This window comes from Oncorhynchus gorbuscha, linkage group LG06, assembly GCF_021184085.1.
Source record: "Oncorhynchus gorbuscha isolate QuinsamMale2020 ecotype Even-year linkage group LG06, OgorEven_v1.0, whole genome shotgun sequence".
In the NCBI taxonomy this organism is placed as follows: domain Eukaryota; kingdom Metazoa; phylum Chordata; class Actinopteri; order Salmoniformes; family Salmonidae; genus Oncorhynchus; species Oncorhynchus gorbuscha.
Genome location: NC_060178.1, coordinates 1,524,776 through 1,541,011, shown reverse-complemented (window position 1 = coordinate 1,541,011; position 16,236 = coordinate 1,524,776). Strand labels below are relative to the sequence as shown.

At 43.1% G+C, this 16,236-nt stretch overlaps 1 protein-coding gene across 1 annotated transcript in view; it reads right to left on the bottom strand.

The window, feature by feature from the left end:
• Positions 1 to 1,248: 1,248 nt before the first annotated feature.
• The window catches only part of ca12 (carbonic anhydrase XII), a 101,394-nt gene continuing 86,406 nt past the window's right edge, over positions 1,249 to 16,236 (bottom strand). The window contains exons 7-9 of the mRNA XM_046352064.1: positions 8,777 to 8,934; positions 7,210 to 7,336; positions 1,249 to 2,624 (exon numbers count right to left, since the gene is read on the bottom strand). Of these exons, the coding sequence (XP_046208020.1) occupies positions 1,813 to 2,624; positions 7,210 to 7,336; positions 8,777 to 8,934 (1,097 nt within the window). The 3' untranslated portion in view covers positions 1,249 to 1,812. The remainder of the gene's footprint in view (positions 2,625 to 7,209; positions 7,337 to 8,776; positions 8,935 to 16,236) is intronic.

The following is a 16,236-nucleotide window of genomic DNA, read 5'->3' as shown; positions in this document are numbered from 1 at the left end:
TGACTCTGTACCAGTACCCCCTGTATATAGCCTCCACATTGACTCTGTACCAGTACTCCCTGTATAAAGCCTCACCTTGTTGTTTTACTGCTGCTGTTTAATTATTTGTTATTTTTTCTTAAAAAGCATTAGATTTGATTTGAAACTGGATGCATGTTTTGGAATATTTTTTATTCTGAACAGGCTTCCTTCTTTACACTCTGTCATTTAGGTTAATATGGAGTAACTACAACGTAGGTGATCCATCCTTTTTCTCCTATCACAGCCATTAAACTGCGTGCCTGTTTTAAAATCAACATTGGTCTCATTGTGAAATCCTTCAGCTCCGGCAACTGAGTTAAATAAAACAAGGGGGGGGGCTTCAATGTAAATAGTCTGGTGGCCATTTTATTAATTGTTCAGCAGTCTTATGGCTTGGGGGTAGAAGCTGTTAAGGAGCCTCTTGGTCCTAGACTTGGTATTCTGGTACTGCTTGATGTGCGGTAGTAGTCTATGACTTGGGTGACCGGAGTCTTTGACAATTCTTTGGGCCTTCCTCTGACACCAGCAGAGTGGGTTCTCTTATTGACGGTGGCAATAGTACATTGAGGGTAGTTAGGATGTTATTTTCTGATAACTTAATATATATACAGTACCAGTCAAAAGTTTGGACACACCTACTCATTTAAGGGTTTTTCTTAATTTTTACTATTTTCTACATTGTAGAATAATAGTGAAGACAACAAAATTATAAAATAAGACTAAGAATAATTTTAGATTCTTCAAAGTAGCCACCCTTTTTGCCTTGATAACAGCTTTGCACACTCTTGGCATTCTCTCGACCAGCTTCATGAGGTAGTCATTCGTAAATCATGTTAAACACTATTATTGAACACAGAGTGAGTCCATGCAATTTCGACCCCATCTCTTGCCAGCAGCATACCACCCTGCAGTCTTGCTTCTTGAACCTAAGCAGGGTTGGTCCTGGTCAGTCCCTGGATGGGAGACCAGATGCTGCTGGATGTGGTGTAGGAGGGCCAGCAGGAGGCACTCTTTCCTCTGGTCTAAAAAAAATATATCCCAATTCCCCTGGGAAGTGATTGCCCTGTGTAGGGTGCTGTCCTTTGGATGGGACGTTAAACGGGATGTCCTGACTCTCTGTGGTCACTATAGATCCCATGGCACTTATTGTATGAGTAGGGGTGTTAACCCCGGTGTCTTGGCTAAATTCACAATCTGACCATCATGGTCACCTAATTATCCCCGGCTCATTTATCCCTGTAACTTTTCCCCAGGTTGTTGCTGTACATTATGCAATTTGTTAAGCACATCTTTACTCCTGAACTGATTTAGGCCATAACAAAAGAGGTTGAATACTTATTGACTCAAGACATTTCAGCTTAAAAAAATGTGGGATACAAAAATTATAATTACAAACAAAATTCCACTTTGCCGATATGTGGTATTGTGTGTAGATCGGTAAAACAAAACATCCATGTAATACATTTTAAATGCTGTAACACAACAAAATGTGGAATATATTCTTAGAGGTTTGACATGCTGCCCAAACAGTTGTGCAAGGTTGGTAGAATCATATTCAAATGTATTCACACCTGTGATTCCTGCCAAATGTGTCTCACACCAAATATGGGGTGTGAAGACATACACAATCAATACGTCCTCATTTTGTATTTCTTAGTCATTTTGAACATTTTCTATCATTTTTATTTCACTTTCAAAAATGTGGAGTAGGTTTAATCCCGTTTTAGATATTAAGGAAACATAGATTGAGCTGAGGGTGAGGCTGATGGTGGTTACACATCTGGCTAGACTCTAGTCCTCCCACTCCATAGGCTGGAGCCATGGGATTGGCTGATTGGGTTTCTTAGGCACGGCAGCAGGGGCAGGAGCGAAGCCTGTTTGGTGCTTGGAGAGAGTTTTGGTCTGCTGCTGTGCTGTGGAGCCCCTCTGCCCTGTCCCCCCCAAGGCCTTGACAATGGCCTGGTCCAGCTCCAGGGCCTCATCTGTGGCTGATCTTCCCCGTAGGAGCTGTCTGACGGTGAACAGAGCCAGGTCAGACTTACAGCCCAGGTAGCTGCGCAGGTTGAGCTCTGGGAACAGAGTTTCTCTGAGAGCCTGGACCAGCTCGGTGTCTGTATGGGTAGGGGATCTCCCTCTGCTCAGCTGGCGAGACACGTCCTGCTCCAAGGAGACGTAACACAGCATGTCCTCGCTCAGACCTGACTTCCACACAGGTTGCCTGTTCTGTTGGTTCTCCCAGGGAGATGGGACTAATCTGGCAGCTCCTGCCCCCCCGGATGGTACCTTATTGGGATTCGACCGCTGCTGCTGGAGGCTGTTCTGGGTCTGAGACCCGGTGTTCTGGTAGTGCTTGGACCCAATATGGCTCTGGGTCCAGCCTTTCTGGTGGTTTTTGAGGTTATTCCACTTCTTGCCCGGTGCTCTGGGCTTCTTGGGCAACAGCTTGTTAAGCCCATCCTGGTCTGCCAGATCTCCATCTAACAGCTTGTTAAGCCCATCCTGGTCTGCCAGGTCTGCCAGGTCTCCATCTAACAGCTGGTTGATGACCTGCCTCCTCAGGAACGGAGAGGTGACCGTCTGAGTAGCACCCTGTAGTCCTCTGCCTGAATCAGATGCAGAGCCAAGTACAATAGAGTTTAAGTCCCAGAGGGACATGTCCTATACGGTGTGGCGTTGGCCTGGTGCATGCATCGGCCTGGCCAATTGGGATACATCGAAAGTAAGATTCAGACCCCCCCCCCCCCCCCCAGGCAAGCTAGAGGAAGAGGACATGCAGCACTGCCATGCCAAAGAGGAGCCATACTCAAGAGAGTCCTGCTATTATAAAGAAGCGTACAGCCCTTAGAAATAGAAAGTGAATTTGAGGAGATGAGAAGAACATGCAGATTCCTGTCATACTGTCAACACCACAGAGCAGAGCATGGCATGTCATACAGACTGTATTATGGTATGTGGATCTATAGTGTGTGGTGAACCGCCACTGAAGAGAGGGCTGGCAAGTCACATTTATGAGCTAAGGGAGAGCATCTCATTTCATCCCATTCTGAAGCGGTAGCGTTTTACTTTCTACAGACATGAAGCCCCGTCTTTTAAAAGATTGTTGATGACGATCACGTCAGAGAGAAAGTCAGGAATAAAAAGTGGAGAATAATAAAGGATCAACTTGAAAAGTGAAAGTCGGGAAAAGCATCCAAGAGGACAGAGAAGAACAGTTACGGTAAGCACCAAGTTACGGTAAGCACCAAGTTACGGTAAGCACCAAGTTACGGTAAGCACCAAGTTACGGTAAGCACCAAGTTACGGTAAGCACCAAGTTACGGTAAGCACCAAGTTACGGTAAGCACCAAGTTACGGTAAGCACCAAGTTACGGTAAGCACCAAGTTACGGTAAGCACCAAGTTACGGTAAGCACCAAGTTACGGTAAGCACCAAGTTACGGTAAGCACCAAGTTACGGTAAGCACCAAGTTACGGTAAGCACCAAGTTACGGTAAGCACCAAGTTACGGTAAGCACCAAGTTACGGTAAGCACCAAGTTACGGTAAGCACCAAGTTACGGTAAGCACCAAGTTACGGTAAGCACCAAGTTACGGTAAGCACCAAGTTACGGTAAGCACCAAGTTACGGTAAGCACCAAGTTACGGTAAGCACCAAGTTACGGTAAGCACCAAGCAGACACCCAGAAACCATAACCAGGTGATAGCAGACGAGCTACAGACAGTTTGACAGCCCTGGTCTCTACCCCACAGATCTCATCCACCCACACCGACCCTAATCTAACACCAACCCTAGTTCATAACCACCCTAATTCATCCCTCCCTAATCTAACAGCAACCCCAGTTAATCCCTCCCTAATCTAACACCGACCCCAGTTCATCCCCTAATCTAACACCGACCCCAGTTAATCCCACCCTAATCTAACACCAACCCCAGTTAATCCCACACTAATCTAACACCAACCCCAGTTAATCCCTCCCTAATCTAACACCAACCCCAGGTCATCCCTCCCTAATCTAACAGAAACCCCAGTTAATCCCTCCCTAATCTAACAGCAACCCCAGTTAATCCCTCCCTAATCTAACACCGACCCCAGTTCATAACCACTCTAGTCCAGCACCAACGCCAGTTCATCCCTCCCTAATCTAACACCAACCCTAGTTCATCCCTCCCTAATCTAACAGCAACCCCAGTTCATAACCACCCTAATCCAGCACCAACGCCAGTTCATCCCTCCCTAATCTAACACCAACCCTAGTTCATCCCTCCCTAATCTAACACCAACCCCAGTTCATCCCTCCCTAATCTAACACCAACCCCAGGTCATCCCTCCCTAATCTAACACCAACCCCAGTTCATCCCTCCCTAATCTAACACCAACCCCAGGTCATCCCTCCCTAATCTAGCACCAACCCCAGTTCATACCACCCTAATCTAACACCAACCCCAGTTCTTACCTCCCTAATCTAGCACCAACCCCAGTTCATACCACCCTAATCTAACACCAACCCCAGGTCATCCCTCCCTAATCTAACACCAACCCCAGGTCATCCCTCCCTAATCTAACACCAACCCCAGTTCATACCACCCTAATCTAGCACCAACCCCAGTTCATCGCTCCCTAATCTAGCACCAACCCCAGTTCATCCCTCCCTAATCTAACACCAACCCCAGTTCATACCACCCTAATCTAACACCAACCCCAGGTCATCCCTCCCTAATCTAACACCAACCCCAGGTCATCCCTCCCTAATCTAGCACCAACCCCAGTTCATCCCTCCCTAATCTAACACCAACCCCAGTTCATCCCTCCCTAATATAACACCGACCCCAGTTCATCCATTAAAGCAAAAACAATAGGTAGTTGATACCAGATGACCTTGACAGCCCTCGACCCCACAGAAATCAACCCCCAGCCCCAGGTCCCACCCCAATCTCAAGCCCCCCAGACACAGGGCCCACCCCAATCTCAAGGCCCCCAGCCACAGGGCCCACCCCAATCTCAAGGCCCCCAGCCACAGGGCCCACCCCAGTCGACCCCAGCCAACCCCTTTAAAGCTGCTTTTTAAAGTGCTGCAGAAAAAGAAGCTTTGCCATTCATCATTCAAGCTGACTTTAATCATCATGCTCCAATAATAGATCTAACCCATTGGGCCAGTTTCCCGGACACAGATTAAGCCTAGCCCTGGACCAAAAATACTTTTCAATAGAGATTCTTAAATCCATTGAGAATACTTCTTAGTCCAGGACTAGGCTTAATCTGTGTCCTGGAAACCAGCCCATAGAGTATTAATAGCACTGTGGTAGTATTGTAGTGGTAATGTGGTAGTACAATAGTATCACTGTGGTAGTACGGTACTAGTACGGTAGTAGTACTGTGGTAGTGCTGTGGAGGTACTGTAGTAGTAATATTCTAGTACTGTAGCAGTACTGTGGTAGTACTGTTCTAGTATTGTATTAGTGCTGTGGTAGTATTGTGGTAATACTGTACTAGTACTGTGGTAGGACTGTGGTAGTACTGTACTAGTACTGTGGTAGGACTGTGGTAGTACTGTAGTAGGATTGTGGTAGTACTGTAGTAGTACTGTGGTAGTACTGTAGTAGTACTGTGGTAGTACTGTACTAGTACTGTGGTAGTACTGTTCTAGTACTGTGGTAGTACTGTTCTAGTACTGTGGTAGTACTGTTCTAGTACTGTGGTAGTACTGTTCTAGTACTGTGGTAGTACTGTTCTAGTACTGTGGTAGTACTGTTCTAGTACTGTGGTAGTACTGTGGTAGTACTGTACTAGTACTGTATTAGTATCACGGTAGTACTGTAGTAGTACTGTGATTGTACTAGTACTGTGGTAGTACTGTGGTAGTACCGTTCTAGTACTGTAATAGTACTGTGATAGTACTGTAGTAGTACTGTTCTAGTACTGTGGTAGTACTGTGGTAGTACTGTGGTAGTACTGTGGTATGGCTGTGGTAGTGATGTGGTAGTGCTGTGGTAGTACTGTAGTAGTGCTGTGGTAGTACTCTAGTAGTACTGTGGTAGTACTGTAGTAGTGCTGTGGTAGTACTGTAGTAGTGCTGTGGTAGTGCTGTAGTAGCACTGTGGTAGTACTCTAGTAGTACTGTGGTAGTACTGTTCTAGTACTGTGGTAGTACTGTTCTAGTACTGTGGTAGTACTGTTCTGTAGTACTGTATTACATTTACATTTACATTTAAGTCATTTAGCAGACGCTCTTATCCAGTACAAATGTGCATTCACCTTATGACATCCAGTGGAACAACCACTTTACAATAGTGCATCTAAGTATTTTAGTATCATCCTATCCTAGGTAGTACTGTAGTAGTACTGTGATTGTACTAGTACTGTGGTAGTACTGTGGTAGTACCGTTCTAGTACTGTAATAGTACTGTGATAGTACTGTAGTAGTACTGTTCTAGTACTGTGGTAGTACTGTGGTAGTACTGTGGTAGTACTGTGGTATGGCTGTGGTAGTGATGTGGTAGTGCTGTGGTAGTACTGTAGTAGTGCTGTGGTAGTACTCTAGTAGTACTGTGGTAGTACTGTAGTAGTGCTGTGGTAGTACTGTAGTAGTGCTGTGGTAGTGCTGTAGTAGCACTGTGGTAGTACTCTAGTAGTACTGTGGTAGTACTCTAGTAGTACTGTGGTAGTACTCTAGTAGTGCTGTGGTAGTACTCTAGTAGTGCTGTGGTAGTACTGTAGTAGTGCTGTGGTAGTGCTGTAGTAGCACTGTGGTAGTACTGTAGTAGTGCTGTGGTAGTACTGTAGTAGTGCTGTGGTAGTGCTGTAGTAGCACTGTGGTAGTACTGTAGTAGTGCTGTGGTAGTACTGTAGTAGTGCTGTGGTAGTGCTGTAGTAGCACTGTGGTAGTACTGTAGTAGTGCTGTGGTAGTACTGTAGTAGTGCTGTGGTAGTGCTGTAGTAGCACTGTGGTAGTACTCTAGTAGTACTGTGGTAGTACTCTAGTAGTACTGTGGTAGTGCTGTAGTAGCACTGTGGTAGTACTCTAGTAGTACTGTGGTAGTACTCTAGTAGTACTGTGGTAGTGCTGTAGTAGTACTGTGGTAGTACTCTAGTAGTACTGTGGTAGTACTCTAGTAGTACTGTGGTAGTACTCTAGTAGTACTGTGGTAGTACTCTAGTAGTACTGTGGTAGGAGTGTAGCACCATACTCACCCCCCTGGAAAGAGCAGAGCACAACTCTGTTGTCCGTGTACTGTGGTTTCCTGTAGTTGCTGTTCATGGCCACTGGGGCCGACTCCTGTTGGTGGGAGGAGTAGATGGCCGTTGCTAGGGCCAGAAACTAAGGGTACAACAAAACAAAACATCTCAGTCACAAAGCGATGTTTCAGACAGAGACAGGGCCAGTTTACTAAGGGTAAACTAAGAGACATTTGGTTTATTGTGGTTTCAGATACAGTTATAAATCCATATATGTAATTGTTTTATGTTGCAGGGATAGTCGAGGAAATGAACAAGCGTGACTGACATCAAACCAAGGCCCTTACTAGCAGAAATCTTCAGTAAGGGCATTAAGATGCTTTTGATGTAACTCTGACCCTGACGTTAAAACCCTCAGTGGAGGAGACTAGATAGGCCGGCTCCAGTGTGAACCTAAACCGGTCTGATTGAGATGGACTAACCTGTCTGAGTGAGATGGACTAACCTGTTTGATTGAGATGGACTAACCTGTCTGAGTGAGATGGACTAACCTGTCTGAGTGAGATGGACTAACCTGTTTGAGTGAGATGGACTAACCTGTCTGAGTGAGATGGACTAACTTGTTTGAGTGAGATGGACTAACCTGTCTGAGTGAGATGGACTAACCTGTTTGAGTGAGATGGACTAACCTGTTTGAGTGAGATGGACTAACCTGTTTGAGTGAGATGGACTAACCTGTTTGAGTGAGATGGATTAACCTGTTTGAGTGAGATGGACTAACCTGTCTGAGTGAGATGGACTAACCTGTCTGAGTGAAATGGACTAACCTGTCTGAGTGAGATGGACTAACCTGTCTGAGTGAGATGGACTAACCTGTTTGAGTGAGATGGACTAACCTGTCTGAGTGAGATGGACTAACCTGTTTGAGTGAGATGGACTAACCTGTTTGAGTGAGATGGACTAACCTGTTTGAGTGAGATGGACTAACCTGTTTGAGTGAGATGGACTAACCTGTTTGAGTGAGATGGACTAACCTGTTTGAGTGAGATGGACTAACCTGTTTGAGTGAGATGGACTAACCTGTTTGAGTGAGATGGACTAACCTGTTTGAGTGAGATGGACTAACCTGTCTGAGATGGACTAAACTGTTTGAGTGAGGTGGACTAACCTGTTTGAGTGAGGTGGACTAACCTGTTTGAGTGAGGTGGACTAACCTGTTTGAGTGAGATGGACTAACCTGTTTGAGTGAGATGGACTAACCTGTTTGAGTGAGATGGACTAACCTGTTTGAGTGAGATGGACTAACCTGTTTGAGTGAGATGGACTAACCTGTTTGAGTGAGATGGACTAACCTGTTTGAGTGAGATGGACTAACCTGTTTGAGTGAGATGGACTAACCTGTTTGAGTGAGATGGACTAACCTGTTTGAGTGAGATGGACTAACCTGTTTGAGTGAGATGGACTAACCTGTTTGAGTGAGATGGACTAACCTGTTTGAGTGAGATGGACTAACCTGTTTGAGTGAGATGGACTAACCTGTTTGAGTGAGATGGACTAACCTGTTTGAGTGAGATGGACTAACCTGTTTGAGTGAGATGGTGACATGGTTTTTGAACACAGTCCAAAGCACGCTGGGATAGCAGGGGGGAGTGGTCAACGAGCCATCATAACGGTAGTATTCATCCAAGAGTACAGGCAGCAGACTGCGGATGTTGAAGGCTGGGACCTGCACCCTCTGATCTACATGTTCCAATAGAAAGGAATTAAATTGAATATAATGGAATGTAATGGAATGGAATAGGATGGAATGGAATGGAATGGAATAGGATGGAATTAGGAATGGAATGGAATAGATGAATGGAATGGAACCTGTTGGAATGAGATGGAGAATGGAATAGGATGGAGTGGAATGGAATAGGATGGAATGGAATGGAATAGGATGGAGTGGAATGGAATAGGATGGAATGGAATGGAATAGGATGGAGTGGAATGGAATAGGATGGAATGCAATGGAATAGGATGGAATGCAATGGAATAGGAAGGAGTGGAATGGAATAGGATGGAATGGAATAGGATGGAATGGAATGGAATAGGATGGAGTGGAATGGAATAGGATGGAATGGAATGGAATAGAATGGAATCGGATGGAATGGAATAGGATGGAGTGGAATGGAATGGAATAGGATGGAGTGGAATGGAATAGGATGGAATGGAATGGAATAGGATGGAATGGAATGGAATAGGATGGAATGGAATAGGATGGAATGGAATAGGATGGAATGGAATAGGATGGAGTGGAATGGAATGGAATAGGATGGAATGGAATTGAATAGGATGGAGTGGAATGGAATAGGATAGAATGGAATGGAATAGGATGGAGTGGAATAGAATGAAATAGGATGGAATGGAATAGGATGGAGTGGAATGGAATGGAATAGGATGGAATGGAATGGAATAGGATGGAATGGAATAGGATGGAATGGAATGGGAATGGAATAGGACGGAATGGAATAGGATGGAATGGAATGGAATAGGATGGAGTGGAATGGAATAGGATGGAATGGAATGGAATAGGATGGAATGGACTAGGATGGAATGGACTAGGATGGAGTGGAATGGAATGGAATAGGATGGATTGGAATGGAATAGGATGGAGTGGAATGGAATAGGATGGAGTGGAATGGAATAGGATGGAATGGAATGGAATAGGATGGAATTGAATAGGATGGAATGGAATAGAATGGAATAGGATGGAGTGGAATGGAATGGAATATGATGGAATGGAATAGGATGGAGTGGAATGGAATATGATGGAATGGAGTGGAATGGATTGGGATAGAATGGAATGGAATAGGATGGAGTGGAATGGAATGGAATAGGATGGAGTGGAATGGAATAGGATGGAGTGGAATGGAATAGGATGGAATGGAATAGGATGGAATGGAATAGGATGGAATGGAATAGGATGGAATGGAATAGGATGGAATGGAATAGGATGGAATGGAATAGGATGGAGTGGAATGGAATGGAATAGGATGGAATGGAATGGAATAGGATGGAGTGGAATGGAATAGGATAGAATGGAATGGAATGGAATAGGATGGAGTGGAATAGAATGGAATAGAATGGAATGGAATGGAATAGGATGGAGTGGAATGGAATAGGATGGAATGGAATGGAATAGGATGGAATGGAATAGGATGGAATGGAATGGGAATGGAATGGAATAGGATGGAGTGGAATAGAATAGGATGGAATGGAATAGGATGGAATGGACTAGGATGGAGTGGAATGGAATGGAATAGGATGGACTGGAATGGAATAGGATGGAGTGGAATGGAATAGGATGGAATGGAATGGAATAGGATGGAGTGGAATGGAATAGGATGGAATGGAATAGGATGGAGTGGAATGGAATATGATGGAATGGAATGGAATGGAATAGGATGGAGTGGAATGGAATGGAATAGGATGGAATGGAATGGAATGGAATAGGATGGAATGGAATAGGATGGAATGGAATAGAATGGAATAGGATGGAGTGGAATGGAATGGAATATGATGGAATGGAATAGGATGGAGTGGAATGGAATATGATGGAATGGAGTGGAATGGATTAGGATAGAATGGAATAGGATGGAGTGGAATGGAATGGAATAGGATGGAGTGGAATGGAATAGGATGGAGTGGAATGGAATAGGATGGAGTAGAATGGAATAGGATGGAGTAGAATGGAATAGGATAGAGTGGAATGGAATGGAATAGGATGGAGTGGAATGGAATAGGATGGAATGGAATAGGATGGAGTGGAATGGAATGGAATAGGATGGAATGGAATGGAATAGGATGGAGTGGAATGGAATGGAATAGGATGGAATGGAGTGGAATGGAATGGAGTAGGATGTAATGGAGTGGAATGGAATAGGATGGAGTAGAATGGAATGGAATAGGATGCAGTGGAATGGAATGGAATAGGATGGAGTGGAATGGAATGGAATAGGATGGAATGGAATGGAATAGGATGGAGTGGAATGGAATGGAATAGGATGGAATGAATGGAATGGAATAGGATGGAATGGAATGGAATAGGATGGAATGGAATAGGAATGGAATGGAATGGAATGGAATAGGATGGAGTGGAATGAATAGGATGGAATGGAATGGAATAGAATGGAATGGATGGAATGGAATGGAATAGGGTGGAAATGGAATAGGATGGAGTGGAATGGAATGGAATAGGATGGAATGGAATGGAATAGGATGGAGTCGAATGGAATAGGATGGAATGGAATGGAATGTAATAGGGTGGAATGGAATAGGATGGAATGGAATAGGATGGAATGGAATAGGATGGAGTGGAATTGAATAGGATGGAGTGGAATGGAATAGGATGGAATTGAATGGAATAGGATGGAATGGAATGGAATAGGATGGAATGGAATAGGATGGAATGGAATGGAATAGGATGGAATGGAATGGAATAGGATGGAGTGGAATGGAATGGAATGGAATGGAATGGAATGGAATGGAATGGAATGGAATGGAATGGAATGGAATAGGATGGAATGGAATGGAATGGATGGAATGGAATGGAATGGAGGAGTGGAATGGAATGGAAATGGAATGGAGGATGGAATGGAATAGGATGGAATGGAATAATATATGGAATGGAATAGGATGGAATGGAATGGAATAGGAAATGGATGAAATGGAATGGATGGAATGGAATGGAATAGAATGGAATAGAATAGGATGGAATGGAATGGAATAGGAATGGAATAGGATGGAATGGAATGGAATGGAATGGAAATGGAATGGAATGATGGAATGGAATGGAATGGATGGAATGGAATGGAATAGGATGGAATGGAATAGGATGGAATGGAATAGAATGGAATGGAATAGGATGGAATGGAATGGAATGGGAATGGAATGGAATGGAATACGGAATGGAATGAATGGAATGGAATAGGATGGAATGGAATGGATGAATGGATGGAATAGGATGGAATGGAATGGAATGGAATGGAGTGGAATGGAATGAATGGAATAATGGGAATGGAATAGGAATGGAATGGAATGGATGGAATGGAATGAATAGGATGGAATGGAATGGAAATGGAATAATAGGATGGAGTGGAATGGAATAGGAATGGAATGGAATGGAATGGATGGAGTGGAATGGAATGGATGGAATGGAATGGAATGGATGGAATGGAATGGAATGGAATGGAATAGGATGGAATGGAATGGAATAGGGAATGGAATGGGAAATGGAATGGAAATGGAATAGGAATGGAATGGAATAGGATGGAATGGAATGGAAATGGAATGGAATGGAATGGAATAGGATGGAGGAATGGAATAGAAATGGAATGGAATGGATGGAATGGAATATGGAATGGAATGGAATGGAAATGGAATAGGATGGAATGGAATGGAATGGAATAGGATGGAATGGAATGGAAATGGAATAGGAATGGAATGGAATGGGAATGGAATAGGAATGGAATGGAATGGAATGGATGGAATGGAATAGGATGGAATGGAATGGAATGGATGGAATGGAATAGGATGGAATGGAATGGAATAGGATGGAATGGAATGGAAATAGGAATGGAATGGAATGGAATAGGATGGAATGGAATAGGATGGAATGGAATGGAATAGGATGGAATGGAATGGAATGGAATGGATGGAATGGAATGGAATAGGATGGAATGGAATAGAATGGAATGGAATGGAATGGAATAGATGGAATGGAATGGAATGGATGGAATGGAATGGAATGGAATGGAATAGGATGGAAATGGAATAGGATGGAATGGAATGGAATGGAATGGAATAGGAATGGAATGGAATGGAATAGGATGGAATGGAATGGAATGGAATGGAATAGGAATGGAATGGAATGGAATGGAATAGAATGGATGGAAAGTGGAATGGAATGGAATAGGATGGAATGGAATGGAATGGAATAGGATGGAATGGAATGGATGGAATAGGAAATGGAATGGAATGGAAATAGGAATGGAATAGGAATGGAATGGATGGAATGGAATGGAATGGAATGGATGGAATGGAATGGAATGGAATATGGAATGGAATAGGAATGGAATATGGAATGGAATGGAATGGAATATAAATGGAATGGAATAGGATGGAATGGAATGGAATAGGATGGAATGGAATGGAAATAGGAAATGGAATGGAATGGAATGGAATGGAATAGGATGGAATGGAATGGAATAGGATGGAATGGAATGGAATGGAATGGAATGGGAATAGGATGGAATGGAATGGAATGGAAATGGAATGGAATAATGGAATGGAATAGTGGAATGGAAATGGAATAGGATGGAATGGAATGGAATGGAATGGAAATGGAATGGATGGAATGGAATGGAATGGAATAGGATGGAATGGAATAGAATGGAATAGGATGGAATGGAATGGAATAGGATGGAATGGAATAGGATGGAATGGAATGGAATGGAATAGGATGGAATATAATTGAATGGAATGGAATGGAATGGAATAGGATGGAATGGAATGGAATAAATGGAATGGAATAGGAAATGGAATAGGATGGAATGGAATGGAATGGAATGGAATAGGATGGAAATAGGAATGGAATGGAATAGGATGGAGTGGGATGGAATAGGATGGAATGGAATGGAATAGGGAGGAGTGGAATGGAATAGGATGGAATGGAATGGAATAGGATGGAATGGAATAGGATGGAATATAATGGAATGGAATGGAATGGAATGGAATAGGATGGAATGGAATGGAATGGAATGGAATGGAATAGGAATGGAATGGAATAGGATGGAATGGAATGAATAGGATGGAATAGGATGGAAATGGAATGGAATAGGATGGAATGGAATAGGATGGAATATAATTGAATGGAATGGAATAGGATGGAATGGAATAGGATGGAATGGAATGGAATATAATGGAATGGAATAGGATGGAATGGAATGGAATGGAATAGAATGGAATGGAATAGGATGGAGTGGAATTGAATAGGATGGAATGGAATGGAATAGAATGGAATCGAATAGGATGGAATGGAATGGAATAGGGTGGAGTGGAATGGAATAGGATGGAGTGGAATGGAATGGAATAGGATGGAATGGAATGGAATAGGATGGAGTCGAATGGAATAGGATGGAATGGAATGTAATAGGATGGAATAGGATGGAATGGAATGGAATGGAATAGGATGGAGTGGAATGGAATAGGATGGAATGGAATGGAATGGAATGGAGGATGGAAATAGAATGGAATAGGATGGAATGGAATGGAATAGGATGGAGTGGAATGGAATAGGATGGAATGGAATGGAATAGGATGGAATGGAATGGAATAGGATGGAGTGGAATGTAATGGAATAGGATGGAATGGAATGGAATAGGATGGAATGGAATAGGATGGAAAGGAATGGAATAGGATGGAATGGAATGGAATAGGATGGAATGGAATAGGATGGATGGAATGAATGGAATGGAATGGAATGGAATGGAATAGGAGTGGAATGGAATGGAATAGATGGAATGGAATGGAATGGAATAGGATGGAATGGAATAGGATGGAATGGAATGGAATATAATGGAATGGAATAGGATGGAATGGAATGGAATAGAATGGAATGGAATAGGATGGAATGGAATTGAATAGGATGGAATGGAATGGAATAGAATGGAATGGAATAGGATGGAATGGAATGGAATAGGGTGGAATGGAATGGAATAGGATGGAGTGGAATGGAATGGAATAGGATGGAATGGAATGGAATAGGATGGAGTCGAATGGAATAGGATGGAATGGAATGTAATAGGATGGAATGGAATAGGATGGAATGGAATAGAATGGAATGGAATAGGATGGAATGGAGTGGAATGGAGTGGAATGGAGTGGCATGGAATAGGATGGAGTAGAATGGAATGGAATATGATGGAGTGGAATGGAATGGAATAGGATGGAATGGAATAGGATGGAGTGGAATGGAATAGGATAGAATGGAATGGAATAGGATGGAATGGAATGGAATAGGACGGAGTGGAATGGAATAGAATGGAATAGGATGGAGTGGAATGTAATAGGATGGAATTGAATGGAATAGGATGGAGTGGAATGGAATGGAATAGAATAGGATGGAGTGGAATGGAAAAGGATGGAATGGAATTGAATGGAGTGGAATGGAATGGAATAGGATGGAATGGAATGGAATAGGATGGAGTGGAATGGAATAGGATGGAATGGAATGGAATAGGATGGAATGGAATAGGATGGAATGGAATAGAATGGAATGGAATAGGATGGAATGGATGGAATGGAATAGGAATGGAATAGGGCATGGAATAGGATGGAATAGAATGGAATGGAATATGAATGGATGGAAATGGAATGGAATAGGATGGAATGGAATAGGATGGAGTGGAATGGAATAGGATAGAATGGAATGGAATAGGATGGAATGGAATGGAATAGGAATGGAATAGTGGAATAGGATAGAATGGAATAGGAATGGAGTGGAATGTAATAGGATGGAATTGAATGGAATAGGATGGAATGGAATGGAATGGAATAATGGAATGAAATAGGATGGAATGTGGAATGGAAAAGGATGGAATGGAATGGAATGGAATAGGATGGAATGGAATGGAATAGGATGGAATGGAATGGAATAGGATGGAAAGAATGGAAATGGAATAGGATGGAATGGAATGGAATGGAATAGGATGGAATGGAATAGGATGGAGTGGAATGGAATGGAATAGGATGGAATGGAATGGAATAGGATGGAGTGGAATGGAATGGAATAGGATGGAGTGGAATAGGATGGCATGGAATGGAATAGGATGGAATGGAATAGAATAGGATGGAATAGGATGGAATGGAATAGGATGGAATATAATTGAATGGAATAGGATGGGATGGGATGGAATAGGATGGAATGGAATAGAATGGAATAGAATGGAATAGGATGGAATGGAATAGGATGGAATAAGATGGAATAGGATGTAATAGAAT